The sequence below is a fragment of the Sinohyriopsis cumingii genome, chromosome 5 (genome assembly GCF_028554795.1).
Source record: "Sinohyriopsis cumingii isolate HCF-2022 chromosome 5, ASM2855479v2, whole genome shotgun sequence".
In the NCBI taxonomy this organism is placed as follows: Eukaryota; Metazoa; Mollusca; class Bivalvia; order Unionida; family Unionidae; genus Sinohyriopsis; species Sinohyriopsis cumingii.
Window position 1 is genome coordinate 129,762,664 of NC_142965.1, and position 23,608 is coordinate 129,786,271.

Genomic DNA, 23,608 nt, shown 5'->3' on the forward strand with positions numbered 1-23,608 from the left:
AATCAGAAAATTCTAATTTTCAGATCTTTTACAATCTGCATTGTATGAATCTCATGTGATCGCTGTTTTGTGGCTTTGTTGTAAATCCTGATTTTGGTCATCAATATAAGACAGTAAATATTGTATTTATATATTTTGATTCATTATGGCTTTGCGTCCTTCAAGAAGACCAAATGAGATGCAGAAATTCTATGACAGAATACACTAAAACTTGGAGCTCAGTTGTAAAGTCAAAGCTTGATGAATATGATGCCAGATGTAGTGTTTGTGATGTAGACAATAAGACTGCATGTAGTGGCAGAACAGATCTTGAAAGGCAAATATAAACACCAAAGTATTTGGAAAGAGCACAAGGCAGAGGTCTTAAAAGCAACCTCATGTTTTAAAAGATGATGCTGAAAATTGGAGAGTGTTGTTATTCCTTCAAGCTATCTGACATCCTGTATATTTTGCAAGGGAATTTGTGGTACAGCTCTCTCTTGCTTTATCATGGTAGTTGTGGTCCATAAGTGCCATAGTACAAATTTATACATGGTATTTGTGGTTCATAAGTGCCATAGTACAAATTTATCATGGTAGTTGTCCATAAGTGCTATAGTACAAATTTATACATGGTAGTTGTGGTTCATAAGTGCCATAGTACAAATTTATCATGGTAGTTGTGGTCCATAAGTGCCATAGTACAAATTTATCATGGTAGTTGTGGTCCATAAGTGCCATAGTACAAATTTATACATGCACAATACAGAGAGATTTCTTGCTATCTCAGAATTTTTGTTTAGACATAGTTGCTGTTATGTTTCAGCCAAAATCTTTTTTAAGCTTAAATAATAATAATAATAATGATGAGGACTTTGTATAGCGCCTAATCTTTAGAAGCTCTAAGCGCTTTACAACATTAGACAACACCTATAACATAAAAAACATATGTAATGATATGATTACAAAAACAAACACAATAAAATTAGAAAACATAAAAAACATGCTGAAAATATTTAAGGTAGGAAACATTATTAGGTCTTTAAGTTTGTTCTTGCAGTCAAAATAAGTGAGTTTTGAAAGTACTCTTGAATGTGATCACTGTGTCTTTGTGTCTAAGTTCAGTGGGTAATTCATTCCATGTTGCTGGGCCCTGGTATGCAAAAGAACGCTGTCCATATGACTTTGTTTTCATAGTGGGAATAATGAGTATATGATTGTCAGAAGAGGAGAGTAAGTATCTTGCTGGTGTGTACACATGGGTGAGGTCGGATAGGTATGTTAGACTGGAGTCCCTCAGTAGCACAGATGGATGTAATTAAACATTATTATTTCAGTGAAGCAGTGATTCTGTCCATGTATATATGAAGCATGATGTTATCTCAGCATCACAGATGCATGTTAAGTCACCTCATCTCATCAACCAATCAAATAGTTTTCCAAAATTTTGGGAATGCCTTGTTCAGGCTTCACTGAAAAATTGGCATTTTTAATAGACCATCGTTTGGCAAAGTTCACACTGTCACTTGAGAGGTCTGATTAAATGAGACTACCATGCTTTCCCTGCAGACTGACAGCAGAGTTGAAACAGTCTGTAGCAGGACAGATGGAGTCAGTGGAGAATGGAGATGGAGATGCAGAGCCAGTCCAAAATGAGTCACAGGCCATACAGAATTTTCAAAGGCAGGTTGAAATTGCTCTAGATGTAAGTATTTACTCAATCATGCAAGTACTCAGTATATTAAATCATCTAACACATCAGCAAATGTAATTCACATTTCTGATTGGTCAGACAGATGTAAAGAACTATCTGATTGGTCAGACAGATGTAAAACATTATCTGATTGGTCAGACATTAAACACAATGCATAGCATATTAAACCTTCTAACACATTTGCAGAAACTTTGACACATTTGTAACATGACAACTCTTGCTTTTACTTGGTGGCTTGGAGAATTATATGTCTGGCAATTTTTGACAGCATTTTCAAAAATGTTTTGGAAACAGAATAATAGATGTGAGGATGGTAACGAAACTTTGTCTGAAATACTAAATATACTCATAAGTTGAGTACAACTGCCACAACATAGACTCTGATCTGCCATTACCTAATTCACTGGCAGATCAGGGTCTGTGCTTTTTATTTTTCTGATTACTCCAAGAAAAATGCATAGACTCAAATCTGCTGATGCATTATGAAGTGGCAAATCTGGGTCAGTACACATTGCAGTTAGACTTGACTTATAAGTTTTATTATGAATTTAGCAGTCTGTTGATGCATTTCTAATAATACTCAGTTTGCAACAGTTATATTTGCATCAACATCTTCACATTTTCAAATGTATGACTGTCAACCTCAAATTATGTCCCCCACCCAGCAAGGAAAACATACTGTGCTGTCCTTCGTCTGTAAAACAATCACACTTTCTTCCAAGCAAGATAGCTCAATAAGTGTTTTCCTTAGGTAGGTCCCAATACCATATTAGGTTCAGGCAACTCTGGCCATATTTTTAAGTTTTTATAGATTTTGTTGCTCTACTGGTCATAGACCAGAAGAGCTTATCGGATGGCCTGTTGTCTTATATGTCATGCAATGTCTGTCTGTCCATTAGCACAAATTTGTTATTGCTACTCTTACTAAACTACATGGATGAGTAGATTGCCATAAATATTAAACACACATTCCTCCCAAGCTTCATTGGTTGTAAATGGTGCTACTCAGATGTCATATATGGCTACCAAAGTGGCCATCTTAAAAACCTTGTTTTATCACTACTCCTTCTGAATGGATACTCTTATCAACTTGAGGTTTTCACTGAAATACTTTTTCCAATGTCTGGTTGGTCCTAAGAAAAACATGGTTCTAATCTGGCATTCATCATGAAAATTTTGTTGCCACTACTTTCTTCTGAACCAAAAATCATATTTCCAGTTTGGCCACCACAGCAGACCTCTTACAGAAAGTCATATCAATATAAGGTTTTCACTGGAAGATCTGATATGATGTCTAGATGAACTCGAATGAAATTGATGACATCCAATATGGCCACGATAGTGCCAACTTGAAAATCTTGTTAAATTGCCTTGATGGATGGTTATATTGATGTGGGATTTTACCCCAAATGACTTCTTGAGATATCTACCTGGATCTTAAATGGAAATAATAATAATAATAATAATAATGAGAAGAGGAAGAAGAATAGTGACTTTATTTAAAGAACGTAATACAGTTAGCTGAACTGATCTATTTTGAAGCCCTCATTGAAATGATGCAGATCTGACACCCAATATGGCCACTCTAGCACCTGTCTTGAAAATCTTGTTATTGCTGTTCCTCCTCGACAGAAAGTCATATTGATATGGGGTTTTCACCTAAAGATTTCTTATTATATCTAGTTGTTTCTAAATTAAAATGGTTCTGATCTGACCTCCAGTATGGCCATCATGTTGACCATTTTTAAAATCAGGTTATTGCTGCTCCTCCTGGATGAATGGTGATATTGACATTGGGTTTTCAACAAAACTCTTATCATCTTTACTTTGTTTTGAATGAAAATGATGCTGATCTGACCTCCAGTATGGCCACCACTGCAGCCATCTTGAAAATCTTGTTATCGCTACTACTCTTGAATGGATGGTCCTATATACATCAGGTTTTCACCAAAAAAAATGTCTATTGAGGCCTAGTTTGTGCTAAAATGAAAATGGTATGATCTTTCATCCAATATAGCTTTCATTGTGGCTACTTTGAAAGTACTATTATTGCTCAGAAATATCAGAGATGGTTTCGGCCCTCAGCAGCTCTTGGAAAGTTTCTATTTAGAGTGTCAGTTCCTTTGAGGTACTCTTGTTTCAATTTTAAAAGAAACAAAACTTTTGAGCATGTTTAAACCAAAATTACTTCAGGATGAATTTTTTATATATGTTTATTGTATTAGTAATATTTAGATGACATGATTAGATTTTTAGATTTTCATGCCATTATAGAAATTGTTCATGTTTTTACATATTGACATAGCCTTGTTAGCACTCTCAAACAAAAACATCATTTTGAGGTAAAGAAATTTTACTTTCATTGGTAGGTACATTTGTATTTATAGTTAGATTGGCTAATTCAATTTTAAGGTAATTACAGCAATTTTTCAGTTTTGTTTTTACATTCTTGGACTTTTTTGACAAGAACCTCCTGAAATACAGTGAATCAAAAACACTTGAGGTCAGTAAATGAAGTTTATACTCATACATTTATATCCTGATTGAGGTAGATAAATGAAGTTTATACTCATACACTTATATCCTGACTGAGGTAGATAAATGAAGTTTATACTCATACATTTATATCCTGACTGAGGTAGATAAATGAAGTTTATGCTCATACATTTATATCCTGGCTGAGGTAGATAAATGAAGTTTATGCTCATACATTTATCTCCTGACTGAGGTAGATAAATGAAGTTTGTACTCATACACTTATATCCTGACTGAGGTAGATAAATGAAGTTTGTACTCATACATTTATATCCTGATTGAGGTAGATAAATGAAGTTTGTACTCATACATTTATATCCTGACTGAGGTAGATAAATGAAGTTTATGCTCATACATTTATATCCTGACTGAGGTAGATAAATGAAGTTTATACTCATACATTTATATCCTGACTGAGGTAGATAAATGAAGTTTGTACTCATACATTTATATCCTGACTGAGGTAGATAAATGAAGTTTGTACTCATACATTTATATCCTGACTGAGGTAGATAAATGAAGTTTGTACTCATACATTTATATCCTGACTGAGGTAGATAAATGAAGTAATTTTGACCCACTTTGATTATAGATTAGTAATTTTGACCCACTTTGATTATAGATTAGTACTTTTGACCCACTTTGATTACAGATTAGTAATTTTGACCCACTTTGATTATAGATTAGTAATTTTGACCCACTTTGATTACAGATTAGTAATTTTTTACCTACTTTGATTATAGATTAGTAATTTTGACCCACATTGATTATAGATTAGTAATTTTTATCTACTTTGATTGTTGAATAGTACGTTGACCTACTTTGATTATATATATTTCAAACCAAATAGTAAATTTGGTGTGCAAGTTCAGTGAGTGTGCACTTTTGCAGGGTCTTTTATAAAAATGAATATTTAAGGGTGAAATTCCCTTTCAATTTGAAATGGGGGTGGGGGTGAGATTGTTTAAAATAAATCAGTGCTTTATTGAAGAAACACAGTAGGGGCATGCAAATACAATAAGAAGTTTTGCACTTGATATATCTGGTGCAATTTTTGAGAAATTAATAAGTGGCATGATTCCTGAAATAATGCATCTTGGAATAGACCCTGCTTTAAATGCTAGTAAAAAAATAACAACAATAAAAACAGCAGGACATTCTTTGCTTGTATTTGCATTGATGCAGGAGAAGGAGGTGGCTGTGCAGAGATGGCATGAGGCAGAGCAGGAAATTGACAGACTGAGGCAACATTTGCTGGTAGGCCTAGTTATTTTTTAAGTTACATTATACTCTATTTTAACTTATTGTTCAACAAAATATATTGTACAATGGAGTTTTTTTTTAACCAGACACTTAACATGCTAGCGATTTTATTGAGGGGGCCAGTATCAAGAGATTTTTAATATCAGAATGGCCTTTATGGAACCAAAACATGCACCCAACCTGCAGAAGTCAGGTTACAAAGGGGCTAACTTGACTATAGTCAGTAGTAGGTAATCTAATACTGGTGTTTTTTCACCATAATTATGTATATGCACTACATTTTTAGAAATAAACACAACATATCTGAAAAACTATACAGTTTATTTCTAAATTAATAACTATGAACAGCTAGGCTCGGTAGGACTATGCACTGTTCCTTATGGTGTACAAGAAGAAGAGTTATGATGGAGTGCATCAATGCTGGACTGCACATGTGTGCTGGTTGCACTGTAATGCACTATTACATGTTCTGTGTCTCACCACCCACTGGGACAACATCTCTAATTGGAATTTTTTTTTTAGCCGGTTGGCATTTGTGTGCTGGAATCCATGGACAATCTTTGTACATCATAATCACTCAATATATTGAGTTATTTTAATTATGGACAATCTTTGTTCATCATAATCGCTCAATATATTGACTTATTCTAATTATGGACAATCTTTGTACATCATAATCACTCAATATATTGACTTATTTTAATTATGGACAATCTTTGTACATCATAATCACTCAATATACTGACTTATTTTAATTATGGACAATCTTTGTACATCATAATCACTCAATATATTGACTTATTCTAATTATGGACAATCTTTGTACATCATAATCACTCAATATATTGACTTATTCTAATTATGGACAATCTTTGTACATCATAATCACTCAATATATTGACTTATTTTAATTATGGACAATCTTTGTACATCATAATCACTCAATATATTGACTTATTCTAATTATGGACAATCTTTGTACATCATAATCACTCAATATATTGACTTATTTTAATTATGGATAATCTTTGTACATCATAATCACTCAATATATTGACTTATTTTAATTATGGACCTGATCTCTTTTAGAGTGGTCATTATTTTGAACAAATATGCTCAAATTTAAGGTTTTGTACAATTTGCTTTCAAACTGAAATTTTGATTTTCCAAAAATATTTGAAAAACATCAATATATTCTCAACTCATGTGAAAGGTAATATTTGTTCAAAGTAGTGTTTTCAGTAAATTGAGAAATATTTTATTTTTGTTGTATTTTGCTGGTTAATGAATTATTTCTCATGTTTACTCACCATTTATATAAGAAATTACTTTACTGATTGTGTGCACTATTTCATGGGGACTTTACTGGGTATTGTAAAGGGCTGTAATGATTATCTGGATAACCATTGACAGTCAGTTCAGGTATTTGCCATTACCAGTTACAAAATGCTGCTCTACTGTCCTCCCCCTTTGGCTCATTATTTAGTAAACTGAATAAATTTAGGTGCCAATTAAAAATCTGAATACAATTTATTTTTTTTCAGTATTTTCTTTAAAACCAAGCTTTAAACTTGAGTTGAAACATTGTAATAGGTCTGCCATGGATGCAGCCAAATGCTATACATGTTCTGTGATTTGTTATTCTGAGATATACAGAATAATATTATAATCTTAACTCATATTTTATGGAAAGATGCACACACACACACATGAACACATATGGCCTGTTTTCTTCTTTTGACAGTTCAGGCATCTTATTTTTCTTTTTGCATCTTAGTTAATTTAGTGCTGGCAATGCACCAGTTTTACACTTTGCATTTGATTAATTCTGTCATTTTTCTGATTGGTGCTGATTACTGCATGAAATGGCAGAGAATATGATAAAATAATTAAAGTTGTCGTATATACTTAGAAATCATGCAGAAGCAAGCAGGAAATGTTTTTGTGTCCGTAAGTGTAATATTTAAGTTTCACTAGAGTTTAGAAACTGGTAACTTTGATTATGCTTATTTCTTGCCAGTCTGCTCTGTACAAGGACAGTTTTGACTGCAACTAACCAATTATGGTTCAGTTAATGTCCTGTGGGTAAGAAATTTACTGTTTCAGCTATAGTCATGTATATGCTGTTTTAAACATATTTAGATTTTTGTTCCTTCTGAAAGAAATTGTTTATTGTCTTAATGTTTTACAGAATAATTCATAAAAGAAACAATAGATTAGGTGATATTTATGAAAATTCAAGCTTAATCATGCCAAACCTATAATATATTTTGTAGCTATTGGTTTGATGTTGGTACAGTATTCAAACATTTAGAATTGATCTTCTAAACCTTAAAAATGAATAACTAATTTGCAACTGCCAAAATTGTATCAGTTTTAAAAAGTAAACTCTGCATTAGCTGATGGTTTCCATGGGAGCATACCATTGATTTATATTTAGATAATTTATTTAATCTTTCCCTCATATACAACTGATGAAATGGAGCTAGGAGTTGAAAAATGTTTTTCTTGTGAAATCCAGTCATTTACAATAGTATTAGTATCTTTACAGTTATATAGTTGGAGCCTGAAAATTAGTATTTTATTGAAATATAAACAGTTAATGTTTTATCATTATTATTATTATTATTATGGTAAAACAAAAGTTTAAATTTACCTGTCTTACAGATGCCAGTAATATTTATCATACAACTTGACTATTCATCCTGGTGTTTACTAATCTGTGATCATAAAACTATTTTAACAAAAGATTATGGGATTTACCTAAAATTTTGTTTTATCCCATGATTTAGTGTTTGTATATGTTTTATCAGGCAGAGAAGGGTAGTCATCAGTGGAATGTGATTGAACGGCAAGCTCAGCAGATGCACTCAGAATATTTTGAAACTGTCACACAGCTTAACAAAGAAATAGAAGAACTACAAAATGATAACAGGTAGGAGCATTTCATTTGATGTCCCAATAATGTACTGCTATTTTTTAATACAAAGAAATAGAAGAACTACAAAATGATAACAGGTAGGAGCGTTTCAGTTGATGTCCCAATAATGTACTGCTATTTTTTAATACAACGAAATAGAAGAACTACAAAATGATAACAGGTAGGAGCATTTCAGTTGATGTCCCAATAATGTACTGCTATTTTTTAATACAAAGAAATAGAAGAACTACAAAATGATAACAGGTAGGAGCGTTTCGGTTGATGTCCCAATAATGTACTGCTATTTTTTAATACAAAGAAATACATACAAACATTAAGTATTAATGACTCACTTTTGTTTATTCTGGAATGTACATGGTTACATTTATGTAGTCACATGTAACCTAGCTGACTTACAGTCTAACTTGCTAGTTACATGTAACCTAGTTGACTTATTATCTCAGCTGCTAGTTACATTTAACCTTAGTAACTGTTTCACTTGCTATAAAATTTTCAAAAACCACATAAGGCAGTCATTATGCCATCCCTCTATCCAGCCTGGAACTTCTTAAGTCATATAAAAGATGGTAGAAATGGTCAGTGTTGCAAAACATGGTAGAAATGGTCAGTGTTGCAAAACAATCAAATTTATCACAGAATATTTGGACAGATTGAATAATAATAATAATGACTTTATTTTGTGAGGGTGTCTTATTATAATATACTCTTCTACCCTGAAGCCTCTTCATAAACTGAGTATAATATACTACTCTTCCCTTAAGCCCTCTTCATACACTGAATATATTATACCACTCTCCCCATAAGCCCTCTTCATACACTGAGTATATTATACTACTCTCCCCAGAAGCCCTCTTCATACACTGATTATATTAATCTACTCTCCCCTGAAGCCTCTTCATACACTGAGTATATTATACTACTTTCCCCTGAAGCCTCCTTATACACTGAGTATAATATACTACTCTCCCCTGAAGCCTCTTAAGACACTGAGTATAATAGCATAGTGTACATGTAATATGCATTAAGAGAGCAAACTGGATAGCATGTAATTCAGTATTTAAAATGACTATCACCCTTTAACATAATCTGATAATGGTTATGTAATTTAAGGAGTTTATTCTATAAAATAAATATTAAAAGTATTGTTTTCGGAAATGGTATTCTGCTAATCACTTGTAATTGATCTCATATTTGGTCTGTGTTGTTCTTCTGACTTGAACTGAAATATACCATGCAAAGTATTGATGGCCATGTTCATTCCTTTGAATTTAAATAATGACTTGTGGTAGGCTAATCTGTATTAAAAATTCAGCCCTTTAAATTCTGAGAATTTAATTTTCGAATGTGTATCTAGTGGTAAATTTAGGATCATTCTTGGCACAATACTGCACCAGCTGGCTGGGGTTAAAGGCATACACCCTCTACGGTATGGTAACTGACTAATCAGCTGGACACACCATTCCTATCAAATTCATAGCAAACTGGCAATACTCCTGAAACCACCTCAAACAGACCCTGATGGACTTGCATTCCATATTGCAATCACAACTTATGGCATAACTAATGGGCAAAACAACGATGCACACTGATGATGCTTCATCATTTCCTTTGAAACAAAAAGACTAGAACATGTCAATCTGGCATTGGAATGGACAGACTTTAGTTCATGGCAGCAATAGAAGAAATCTAAAGGATTTTGTTTCCATCAGAATGCCAGCCTCCACCTTCAGTCAGTTCTTTGTCAATGCCTCGGTAGACAACAGTTTGTCATTGTGAAAATAGTTAAAGATTGCAAAAATTACTGTGCATTTCTTAGAGGATTCTCAATTGTGGTAATGAAAGAGCTTCTTTATGGTGAGTTAGTTACATGCAGCTTTCTCACTCCACTGGTAAAAGGTCATATTCAGCGATATTTTCTCCATTTGTACCTTGTCTAGATGTTGATGCACAGAGAAGCCTTCAATGCCACATGAAAGTTAGGAATGTTGTGTTGACCTCCTCCCTACTTGACTTCATACATCGGACAATTTTTCATATAGCCAAAAAAGCCACTAACGATCATTGCTGTTTTTCTATACACTTCCTCCTTTTCAGTTCTCCAATTCTGTTAGAGCATCCAATATACACAACCCTGTTAGGGAACATGACAAGAGAAGGCATGATTGTTACTAAAGAATTTGCAGTGGTGTTTCTCAACAATGGCTGGTTTTTCTTTTTAATCCTGGTTAAGTGAATTATATATGTCATTATTTTCACAGGCAGGAAGGGAGGGAGAGAGAAGAACACAGTTTTTCCATCCCCAGGCCTTCCATAAATCATTAGTGATACATTATCACCCATGCCCTAAGAGAAAGACAGGAGAGAGAAGAACACATTTTCTACTTCCCCAGGCTTTCCATCATTCATTAGTGATATATTATCACCCATGCCCTCTGGCAACCCACCTGAGGTGTCAGATTACTCCCTTTTTCTTCAGATTTTATCCAGCTGTTCTCGTAAAAAGATGGGTGATCCAATCCTTGTAAGTGGCGCTCCAGATTATGTTATCCAAAACTCATTGTTCAAACTTCATTAGGGAATTCCCAAGCAATCCCATGAAGAAAATCTAGTTCTAGTTTTTCTGCATGTAAAGGGCATTATCGATAGTAAGAAAACTGCACAAACAGGGCTTCTACTCCGGAACATTTCTGGTCACATAGTTCAACAGTAGTTGAGACCTGTGATAGAGATGTGACAAGTACATGATCAGTCATCAGTGTCCAAGGTGTTACTTCCTTCTACTGATTCATATGACCCCAATCTAAGCTCTTGGTCCTTCACTAAGGGTTTTAAACATTCACAGCAGACACTGCATTGTTCCTACAAGACACGTCCAACATGCTGAGTTCATTTGGTTTTTGGTACACAACATGAACAACCTTTTTTCTCTCATTGTGTGGTGGTTAATAAGTGTAGAGAAATGGAACCTTGTCACTTGTTAACTGTTTGGTACATCTACGTATTGAACCTTTAACACATATTGACTTAGCATCTTGCTCGAAAATGCATCAGTATTTGACAATTCAGGCATCAGAGAAGGTATCAACCAAGATGTTGAAGTTTGTACTTTCAAAACATTAGACCAAGTCATTTCAGGACATCCTCCATTCAGAAGACAGCATTCTTGGGTGACATACATCAGAACTATGTGATATGTATGGTTTCAGTGCACAACATGAGTAACTTTACTCAGATGTTATCCTTCTAGACATTGGAACTCTTAACACATATTAACTTGGCATTTTTCTCTGAAACACATCAAAGGTATAAGTTGTGTGTTGGAAAAATCATCAAACAATACACTATTTAGGCAAGGAAGTTTCTTACAGCTTCTTGGCCCACTGGGTGGACCATGTCAATGTCTTACTGGATCTGTGTTGGTCATTGGCATGAGGATCTGTGTTGGTCTTGGCATGAGGATCTGTGTTGGTCATTGGCATGAGGATCTGGGTTGATCATTGGCATGAGGAACTGTGTTGGTCATTGGCATGAGGATCTGTGTTGGTCAGTGGCATGAGGATCTGTGTTGATCTTGGCATGAGGATCTGTATTGGTCATTGGCATGAGGATCCGTGTTGGTCATTGGCATGAGGATCCATGTTGGTCATTTGCATGAGGATCTGTGTTGGTCTTGGCATGAGGATCTGTGTTGGTCAATGGCATGAGGATCTGTGTTGGTCATTGGCATGAGGATCTGTGTTGGTCACTGGCATGAGGATCTGTGTTGGTCATTGGCATGAGGATTCTTGAAGGCCTTTCATATGAGCACCTTGGAAATGACAGACATTCTCAGTGCCTTCCACATGTATGTTTAACATATCCATGGAAAAACAGTCCTGATAATGTTGGACAGTATGCTTGTGGTGACAAGTTGGGTGGGGAAAATCACCAGATCTTAGCCTCACATTATGGGAATACCTTCATGAGTACTCCCATTGTCAGGTAATATTCATATCTGATATATTCCTGTCCAGCTTATTGTCCTGGAGGGAAGACAACTGCTTCATACATAGTTTGCACTCCAGAAACCTTCCAGTTTGTCTGTGCCTTTTAGGACCATCTAATGTTTGACATTTCCTTTTCATTTTTCCTCGACCTCAGAAGTATGGGCTCATTTAATCAGCTGGGGGGGGGGGTAATGTGGGAGCTGGGAGGTATTGTGGGCATACACCTTCATCAGTTTTGATTATAAAAATAATTTAGAACTGAGGGTCACAGACTGCAATAGCTCTAAATTGCTCCACTAAGACGAAACACCCTGGATCAATGATCCACTTGATTTAGTGACAGACATGCCCAGAAAAATCATAGTAACCCCCATGCCACTTAAGCAGTCGAGATTGCCACTAACCCATGTTCAAAGAAGAGGTCTGTTTATTTTGGTCAAAAGGTCAGTGTTTAAGGCTTATGTGAATTTTAAAAAATGGGTTTGCATAATAACTTTTGATCCATATGAGTCATAATTTTGTGGATATCATGCACTTAGGGTAATAAAGAAACCTTTCAAATTTAGTGCTTGTAAATCTAATAAGAAAATAATAAAATATTGTTTCTGTAAAATATTGTTAAATCGAAGACTGCCCTACCCTGACCAAAAATGCCCTGCTAGAGCCCATATTAAACAAGGTTTGGGTGGGTGGGGGTAAAATATATCATTTAATTTGATGCTCTTTTATTTTGTTTTTTCATGTCAAAATGTTCCTTGGCATTTCCCCATTTTTAAAATATTTTGTCAAAGGTTCATGTTTATTGCTTCCCTTCCTTTCAGAAACCTAAGGCAAGAACTTGAAACTGCCACTATCCAGAATAAGGAACTCAAAATAACTAACAAAGAGATGGAAACTCAACTTGGGTGGAAGGTAACATAGCATTTACTTGGCTAACAATAGGAGTTTGTTGGAAGTATTTTAAGTGATATGGTGGCATTTACACTGTCAGTCATTGAGGATGATTTACAGACAATTGTTTTGTCTTGCATGTGTTAGGTTTCATACAATTTTTTAGCATCAGCTACTTGATAAAAACTCTTTTTTTGTCACAGAAAACTTGTTTTTGATTTGTCTGTGAAAATATGTAATCATTTTTATAAACCTTCTGTTCAGGAGAGATCTCCAATAAAGATTAAATTTGTTATAGTAAATTTTGTCTGCATACTGTATTGTGATATTAAAAAGATTGATACATAACAAAAATAGAGACATTCAGGCTGATTTAATACATTTTGTACAAGATCACAAGATGATAAACAGAATCAAGAAAAATTTGCTGTAAACAGTGCTTTCTTACAAATAGTTTTCTGTCATATAAATTGTTAAACTATTAAAAAGAATTTTCAAGATGTGATAGTCATTATGAAATTGACAACAAGATTTATTAGTTTTTGAGAACTGCTATTATCTGACTAAGGTAGCTTTGAAGGAAGAAATGTTAAAATGAACTGCAGCATCCAAATTATGGTTCATTACAATACTTTTACATTTTATTCTTCAGGAAGGCTATTTTTCTTTTTTATTTATTTTGTTTACAAATTAAGCCAAAGTTTTTCTGAAATTCCAGTTATTGTTATGCTACTATTTTAGTTATTTTGTACGTCTTTGCATCTTTACCACTTTCTAAGAACAGGAAAAATATGGGTACATTTCTCCCTCAATAACTCGTGCACAGTGGTGTCCACAAACATTTACCGCACTATAAGTGAGGGCACGAGTTACCAAGGGACCTCCAAAAATTAAAAAAATCCACTTAGAGTCTACATCGAGAAAACCATGGAGGGGTAGGGAATTGGGCTGTTTAATGGCTGAATCATTGTTTTACAATCACATCGATAGTAATTGTTAATAACTTGCTTTTTCTAATGAAGTTGTTTATTATTCTGTATAAATAACATTTATTTTCAAACTGTCCAACATGTGAAAGATCGCTCCAGCTGGTTTCAACAACCATCACGTGTACGTGAAAACATCTGTGTATTATGTCATTGCTTTTCGTTTTGTTGATTAGTCTGGTTCCCAGAGTGGTATTTAATAGTATACTGCCAAGTTGGAAGTCAAAGTAGCAGGGAACTAGACTAATTGTTGATACACCACCAAACAAGATTCCTTCTCTTTTTGTTTAAAAAACTACTGACATTTATTTCATGAGACAATTGTCTATATCAAAACTCAATTTTTGTATAGTTCAGTTAGTACAATCTTGATGTTGTGATTTTATTGGAAGTAGTAATGAAACTTCTTATCATTCTTGAGGATATCTCTAAGTACCAGTTCAGGAATTCTCTGAAACTCAAATGTCCACAATGGTCTGTATCTGTGAATCAAAGCTCTTTAATTAACAAAGTATTCATTTCATTTGGTTGCCTTGTTACCTTTGATCACAGTTATGAATGAGTCATTTAATTTAAGGTAGTTTATGTTACATACACAACAACATTTATAACAGTATTCGATCTTTTTTTATATTCCACCTTTTTAATTTGATTCAAAAGACATAATTAATGTGATAATACAAAGGATGCCTGCTTTTAATTCAGTGCAACAATACAAAAAATACTTCTGCTAGTCTGATATCAAAACATGGTGAGCACTTAAGTAGGTTCTCAGAGAAATGCTCGTGGACAAAGCTGTTTCTGTAGATTGACACATTTTATGTTTAAATACACATTGCATTTATGATGATTACACTAAAGAGGAACTAAAAGATAGAACTAAAACACACATTTCACTTAATAAAAATTAATTAGCATTTAAATATTAATGTACTGTCTACACTTGGCATAAGTGACATTTTCATTGATTGAAATTTACTTGAATATCTTTAATTACAGTTTACTAAGAATGTTGTTTGGAAAGAAAAAGTAACCAGTTGTATGACTTCTTATTAAAAGTTGATAATTTAAAAATGTTGATTAAAATGTCCAGGTCCAATCTACCGTTTTCGACCATAAAACGAGCGATATATCACTGTTTCAGTTACTAATTTTGATCGTGATTTTCTTCAAGTTCAAGAAATAGTGATCAATTTTTGGGGTATTTTCTAGTTTAAACAAAGAAGGGATCCAGGCCTGACTCTGCGGTATAAGCAGGTTTGCAAGTTGTCAGGGCGCGAGTTATCGAGGGAGTGGTGTACTTGTATTATACTGCACAATATTCACTTCATGCAGTGAAAGGAAAACCAACCCAAATATTACCTATACATGCAGAAGTTTTACATTAGTCACATATCTTTGACTTACATAGATTTGTTTTTCAGGACCATGAAATATCTGAGGTGATATTTAATGAAGGAATAGCAGATACAAAATTGACAGAATTAAAACTTATCATAGAGGATCTACGGAAGAAGTAAGTAATATTTTGTAGGTTAAGTCAGCTAGAACCCTGCTTGAAAATTGAATACAGTATATTAATTATTGTTAGTTGGGTACCAAGTTGCATGGATTTTGTGGTACCTACAGAATACTGTAAGTTAACTATTATTAATGTGTACCAGGTTGCAGGGATTTTGTGGTGTATATACAGAATACTGTAAATGAACTGCTGGATTTTGTGGTTGCTATACATTTAAGGACCCAATGTAACAATAAGGCTATTCGCCAATCCATTAAATTAACTAGTGTAGATACTTGCTTTTATGTCAAGTCCAATGGTAAGTAACATAAACCATGATCTGTCATTGCAAAACTGCTGGCAGATCAAGGTCCTTGTTTTGCTATACTGATTATTCCTAATAAACTACATAGACCGAGATCTGCTGGAATGTTGTGCAATGGCAGACCTGGGTTTGTGCAGTTTCAATTGGACTCCACTTATAAGCAAGTATTTGTGATATATATGGTACCAGTGAAACTGTGATTTCTTGCAGAATTATGAAAATTCTTACCCACAAAAATAAATATACTCACAGTATTTGGAATAAAATTAATTGATGGGAGTACAGATTCAACAATTAATGAACAGTTGATAGTTTACACTAAAAATTTTGTGTGCTGGACAGATCAAAACACAGCTCATGAACAGTGTAGAACTTTCTGCAGGGGATGCAAATGGAATTTATGATAGGATTGATTGTAGTCTGCAATCCTGTGCAAATCTAGCTATTTCAAAAGCATTTTCTACATGTCCATTTTTGGGGCAAGTTCAGTTTTATGAAAAGCAAGTTCATCTTGCCTGGGACAAGCTGACTTTTAGAAAATTTGTTAATCCTGGGATTTGTGGTTGTGTCTGTCATGACATACTGAAATGTGCCACTTTGTGTCTATCATTATATTCTGCAGTCTACCTGTGTGTCTGTGTGTCATTACATACTGCAGTGTGCCTTTGTGTCATTACATACTGCAACATGCCTGTATGTCTGCGTGTCATTACATACTGCAGTGTACCTGTGTGTCTGTGTATCATCTCATAACTGCAATATGCCTGTGTGTCTGTGTGTCATTACATACTGCAATGTACCTGTGTGTCTGTATCTGTCATTACATACTGCAAAATGCATGTGTCTGTGTGTCATTACATACTGCATCATGCCTGTGTATCTGTGTGTCATTACATACTGCAACATGCCTGTGTGGTTGTGTTTGTCATCACATACTGCAGTGTGCCTGAGTGTCTGTGTGTCATTACATACTGCAGTATGTCTGTGTCTGTCATTACATAATGCAACATGCCTGTTTGTCTGTCTGTCATTACCTACTGCAATGTGCCCATGTGTCTGTGTATCATCTCATAACTGCAACATGCCTGTGTGTCAATATATACTGCAACATGCCTGTGTGTCTGTGTGTCATTACATACTGCAGTTTGCCTGTGTGGTTGTGTTTGCCATCACAAACTGCAGTGTGTCTTTGTGTCATTACATAACTGCAACAAGCCTGTGTATCTGTGTGTCATTACATACTGCAACATGCCTGTGTGTCTGTGTGTCATTACATAGAGCAACATGTCTGTGTGTCTGTCTGTCATCACATACTGCAATGTGTCTATGTGTCTGTGTGTCATTATGTGCTGCAATATGCCTGTGTGTCAATACATACTGCAGTGTGTCTGTGTGTCTGTCATTACCTACTGCAACATGCCTGTGTGTCTGTAATCACATACTGCAGTGTGCCTGTCTGGCTGTGGCTGTCATTACATACTGCAGTGTGCCTGTGTGGCTGTGGCTGTCATTACATACTGCAACATGCCTGTGTGTATGTGTGTCATTACATACTGCAATGTATCTGTGTGTCTGTGTCATTACATACTGTAATGTGCCTGTGTGTCATTGCATACTGCAATGTGCCTGTGTGTGTGTCATTACATACTGCAATTTGCCTGTGTAGTTGTGTCTATCATTACATACTGCAATGTGCCTGTGTGGCTGTGTCTGTCATTACATACTGCAATGTGCCTCTGTGTGTGTGATTACATACTGCAATTTGCCTGTGTAGTTGTGTCTATCATTACATACTGCAATGTGCCTGTGTGGCTGTGTCTGTCATTACATACTGCAATGTGCCTGTGTGGCTGTGACTGTCATTACATACTGCAGTGTGCCTGTGTAGCTGTGTCTATCAGCACTGGAGGGCTGTGCTAGTTGAGTTTTTTGAGGGTTGGACTAATAATAATACAAGGATCACAGGCTTGTTATCCAACGAGGCCATCCTGGGTCAGCTGACAATGTGTGTCCTTGAGAAGGTACTTAGCTTTCATTTCCATGGCATGCTATGGCCTATAATGTGTTGAAAGTGCCATTAAAAACCAACCACTGTCTGGACTGTACTACCCAGAATTATCATCGTAAAGCCAGATGTAGTTCTAGTATTTTACAATCCTAGAAATAAACTTGCCCATGGTACTTTCAAAAGTTTTAAATACATCAAAATTCCTAATACTTAATCAAGACTAACATCAGAAACCATTCTCTACAAAGATATTTAGATTCTAAAGTTCTGCTGCAGGGCTTCAAGCAGAGAAACAGAAATTGAGGTATTAAAGAGGGACAAAGGATCACTGGAAGTTCAAGTTGCAGAAATGAGAAAGAGAAGGTATGGAGTCAAATACAAATTGTCTTGATTTTGTTAAAATTTTCGTCATTTTGCATCCATTTGCTGTTCCATTTAAACATACATGGTACCCAGGGAAGGTGGTTTAAAAAAATATATGCTAGGGTGCTTTGATTTATTTGAGTTTTTATTAAAATGATAAGAAAAAAACTAAATTGCATCTATAGGTGAGTACCCCCATATCAAAAGTGCCTTCCCTAGGTCCCAGGTATGTTTTACTGGAACAGCCCTTTGATTGTTTCTCTGACATTATTGTATGTACAGTCATCAAACTTCATGTGTAGATTCAGCTTAAATTGTGCTGCTCACCATGGGCAAAAAAAAGTAGAGAAAATTTTTTGAGGTTACATCTATGTTCCTTAAGCACTGTTGTGTATAAGGTCGTAAAACGTTGATGGGTGTCTTTATATTTGTGAAATTAATCACCTCATTGACCTTCTGTTAAGTTGATGGTAACCTACTTGTTCCAGTGACATTGTACATTTTCTGAATCAGCAAGGCATAGTATTCTGTGTAATTATTGTTATTTCTTCTTTAATATACATTAACAGATCATAAAACATTTGGAGTATGACCATTTCCATGGAAATAAAGCTCAGATTGCTTGCCTATGTAAAAGTCACACTTGAGTGGTCTACCCTTAGGTAGATGGTTTTGAAAACCTCATAAGACTATTTTCCACTGGTGCATTTTCATTGTTTGGAACAATTCTTTGGAGTTTTCTCACATGCAGGAAAGTATACTTCTGCTATATTAGTTTCTGTTTTGCTCTCTTTTCTGTCCGACGTAAAGAATTCACAGTGTTCAAACTTCATCTTCCAATATACATGTCAGCACCATTGTATAACCTGCCCCAAAGTCTAAAGTACATTAATTCAATTTTGACCTAGTATATGAATGTATTCATTAATTGTCTAGTATTATTTGTCAGAAGGTAACTTTATTAGATAGGCCTGCCCTCACCTGGTAAGCTAATATAATGCTTCACTGACCTTACCTGTGTATACAGGATTTTTGTTCTGTATAATTATTGGAGTTGAAATGATGTGCAGTACCAAGTGCATGATGTACAAACATTTTAAGTACGTGGAAGATAGCAATACTGTCTGTATGACTTCTATGGAGGGCAATTTGGACCAGACATGCAGCATTTCTATGTGTTGAATGGAAAATGTATGGGTGACCATCTTAATCAAACAGAGTCCCCAAGCAAATGAAAATGTGAGAAAAACATCATGATCACTGATGTCGAAGCCATGAGTTTGCTTTTGCTGCCATCAGTGAACATCTACTTTCTACTGACAGAATCTTTGAAGGCAGAATGTTCACCAGTCCAGAAAAAGCTTGAGTGGGTCACATACTACACCATCCCCCAACTTGTTAAAGCTTTCTACAGTAGCCCATGTGGACCAGTGATCAGAGGTTTATCTGTCATAGTCAATACTGGCTCTAGCATAGCTACAACAGATACCGGAAGGGACCAGTTACACTAATCAATATCCTGTTTTACCCCAGTCCTGATGTCATGGAAACTGACAGTGCCATGAAACATGAAAGGCCTGCTGTCTTACCCTAGACCCTGTCATCATGGAAACTGACAGTGGCATGGAAAAGTGAACAGCCTGAAGAGACCAGGTACTGTGATCAATATCCTGTCTTAGCCCAGTCTCATGGAAAGTGGAAGTGGCATAGAAAAGTGAACAGCCTGAAGAGACCAGGAACTGTGATCAATATCCTTTCTTAGCCCAGTCTCATGGAAAGTGGCTGTAGCATGGAAAAGTGAACAGCCTGAAGAGACCAGGAACTGTGATCAATATCCTTTCTTAGCCCAGTCTCATGGAAAGTGGCAGTGGCATGGAAAAGTGAACAGCCTGAAGGGACCAGGTACTGTGATCAATATCCTTTCTTAGCCCAGTCTCATGGAAAGTGGCATGGAAAAGTGAATAGCCTTTACCCATTATTATTAGACTTTGCCATCAGAGGTGGATCAGCTGTGGTCAGTACCTGATGTGACCTCAGCTCATACCTGACACTGTCCCAGATACCTAGCACGATTCCGAAACCATTGATTATACAACTAATACTGGATGACTACAATATTAGCTGCAGGTTCATCCCATCTTGGCACCAACTACAGTGTGAATACAGTCCAGGATTTCTGGTACCATTCATGGACCATTGAATAGCAGGTGATTACAGTGTCCTAGTCTGGCTTCATCCTTATTTTTATCCATTGCCGACCTGGGTCAACTTTTTCACAGGCATCACAAGAGATGTCCATTTAACCCTTGTCTTCTGTGTTTGAGGACTTACACTCACAAACACCATCTTTGTTGTTATTGGAATGTACAAAGCTTCCTCATTCGTTAGTGTGTTGGCCAAGAAAGACCAGACAGTGTTCAAACAGTATTCATAATTTGATCGAGTCACTATTTATTGCAATTTAGAGAGGCAGCTTGAAGACCCAGGTGTCAGCAAGCTTTTCTTCTCACAATAAAAACTCTTGTCTAACTTTAACAGGTGCTTGCTTTACAAACAGAGATCCCATCCATGAATAGGGATGTGGCATGCTTGGGAATGTCAAAACCCTCATTGAATCATATGGACCAGAAGTTATTTGTTAAGACACTATAGCTGGTCCAAAATGTTGTAGCAATATTGCCAATTCATGATTTAGTATGCAGTGCTATATATATGCAATCTGAACACAATTGAGCCTCACCTATTGATAACCCAGCTGCTCATGCTTGAAAATCTGCCTTATGGATTGAGTGTGTTCTTAATGGAGCAACCCAAGACATGCTGGCTAATTCCATAACAGTGGCAGTAAATTTATAATGGGCAGAGAGAGATGCCTTTTTTCCACATTTGCTTTCTTGATGGGTCACCATAAGGCCGCACTTATCTAATCAGCTCTTCCAGAATCAGGTCCAAGATTTTGTAAACAGGCCACCAAAGAGACAGATATTGTACAGGCTATTTCATAGCATGGGCTGGAGAAACATGCCAAATGGGGAAGCAGCCACACAACTCACAGCAATGATCATGCTGTAAAAGCTGCCATCTTACAGAAAATGACTCCTAGCTTGTGCTTTTCACTCATCCCGTTAGTGGTACAACTAAAACACTTCACTACAGAGGAGTTTGCCCAAATAATTCATCTCAGAGGGCCTTCAGCACCACTTCCTGATTCTATCCAACTTCTGCAAGAGAGGGACTACCTGCTCTCAAAAAGGGCAAGACATAAATTCACATGAATTGTACTCAAAGATTCTTCTTGGTGCCAAAAGCCCATGGCACCTATCAGCCCATCATAGATCTGAGCTCTCACAAAATTTTATTCAGACATTATATCTTAAATACTGGAATAACTTATTCACAGTCCTTGTTTCAGTCTGAACATTAGTCCCTGGACCTTCACAGAATTACGGACTGAATTGTGTAAGCTTAAGAACTGTCTCCACATTTCCAACTACTTGGTTGACATCCCACAAACACAGCAGGTGAGTTACACTTTAACAAGAAAAAATCCCTTGTTTCACTTATTCTCCATCCTGGACTCCTTGTCATGAAGGAAAATTCTGATTTAATGTCATTGTAACATTTTACCCACTTAGGTATGGAGTTAAAAACATGTGAATAGGGTCTGTCACCCTCAGGAATGTGCTTGCAAATTTGGACGGATGGTGTCATGTATTCTCACAGAATTGCAGCATGGGGATTACTTTGCCTCTTGGATCTCCACAATGCAGCAGAGTGTCTCACCATCCTGGGCCAGATGTTTCTGAGACCATTACAAACATGATTCTCTGCCCCAGTGGTGTTTGATGCTTTGCCCAGTGGATCTGCCAAATCCAGCTTCAGGATACATGAAGTCTCATCTGAGCAAGAGGGAGAACCTGCATGGATGGCAGTTCATTGAGTTGCATTACCCACCTTCTGAACTTCTTTCATAAAGTTTATTGGCATGTTGCCCAATTTGAACTGTGTCTCCAGGAGCTGAAGGCCATAGTAAATACTTTTCAATTGTGGCAGAACATGCTGTCTGGAAATGATGCTCTCTTTCTGTCTGACAACTCCACTGTTGTAAATTATGTCCGAAAGCAAGGAGAGACCAGATTCCTAAACCTCTGCCTTTTCGCTTTGGGATTTCAGAGGTGGTGTGATAATAAAATCTAAATTCAAACCTGGCACATTCCAGGCAGACTCACTATATTAGTAGACTCATTGTCATGGCAAGACCATCTTCTCAAAATGAATCAATGCACACCACAGTACTCAGGTAAATCTGCACTCCTTGGTGTTGACCACTTGTTGATCTATATGCAGTGAGATGGAATGCTGCCCACAATCATCTCTTCAGTCCAAGACCACTGGCCTGTGCTGTTGATACTCTTTCCATGGATTGGAATGGATTGGATGTTCATGCTTTCCCCATGACTATTCAAAAGGTCTTGCAGTAAGAGAATCATGCTGCTTAAGGTGGTCCATTGGCAGCAGAAGTTCCCAGGAAACAATTCTGTTCTTACCTCACCGCCAAGGCAACTGTGATTGTTGGTGTTTCATCTGAATCCAGAATTGCTGAACCTGCTTGACTGACTGATATTAAACAAGCTCTCAAGGAAAAACAATACTCAAAACAGGTGGTTGATGCAATTGTTTGGGCAAAAAGGCTCACTACCTTGAAAGCACACAAAGGAAAGTGGAACATGTTCTCTCAGTGATGCAGGTGAAAACACGTTAATGTGTTAAAAGCCTTGATGCCACAGACAGCTAACTTTCTCCTTTGGCTCTTTGAAGAGAACACATTTAACATCCGTCATAATAAAAGTCTACTTTTCCACAATTTCTGACACAATTCATCTTCATGGAATGGAGAATGTAGGATAGAACAAAGAGGTTTTTGGCCACATTTCAAAATTGGAATTGCCACAGGTTCTGACATGCCTGAAAAAAGCAGATTTGAAACCTATGTCTAGAGCCTCATTGACTCACCTCACATGTAAGATCAGCTTTCTAATCATTCTAGCTACAGCAGGGAGAATAAATGAGATACATATTGTTAATTGATTACTTGGATTTACGTCGCATGTGCCCA

At 36.0% G+C, this 23,608-nt stretch overlaps 1 protein-coding gene across 2 annotated transcripts in view; it reads left to right on the plus strand.

Annotated features, from left to right (window-relative positions):
* The window catches only part of LOC149800233 (sodium channel and clathrin linker 1-like), a 107,024-nt gene that overhangs the window by 34,220 nt on the left and 49,196 nt on the right, over positions 1-23,608 (plus strand). For both annotated transcript variants that reach the window (XM_089959802.1, XM_089959803.1), the window contains exons 6-11: positions 1,549-1,684; positions 5,414-5,485; positions 8,305-8,426; positions 13,240-13,330; positions 15,720-15,811; positions 18,406-18,492. In XM_089959802.1, coding sequence (XP_089815928.1) covers positions 1,549-1,684; positions 5,414-5,485; positions 8,305-8,426; positions 13,240-13,330; positions 15,720-15,811; positions 18,406-18,492 — 600 coding nt within the window. The remainder of the gene's footprint in view (positions 1-1,548; positions 1,685-5,413; positions 5,486-8,304; positions 8,427-13,239; positions 13,331-15,719; positions 15,812-18,405; positions 18,493-23,608) is intronic.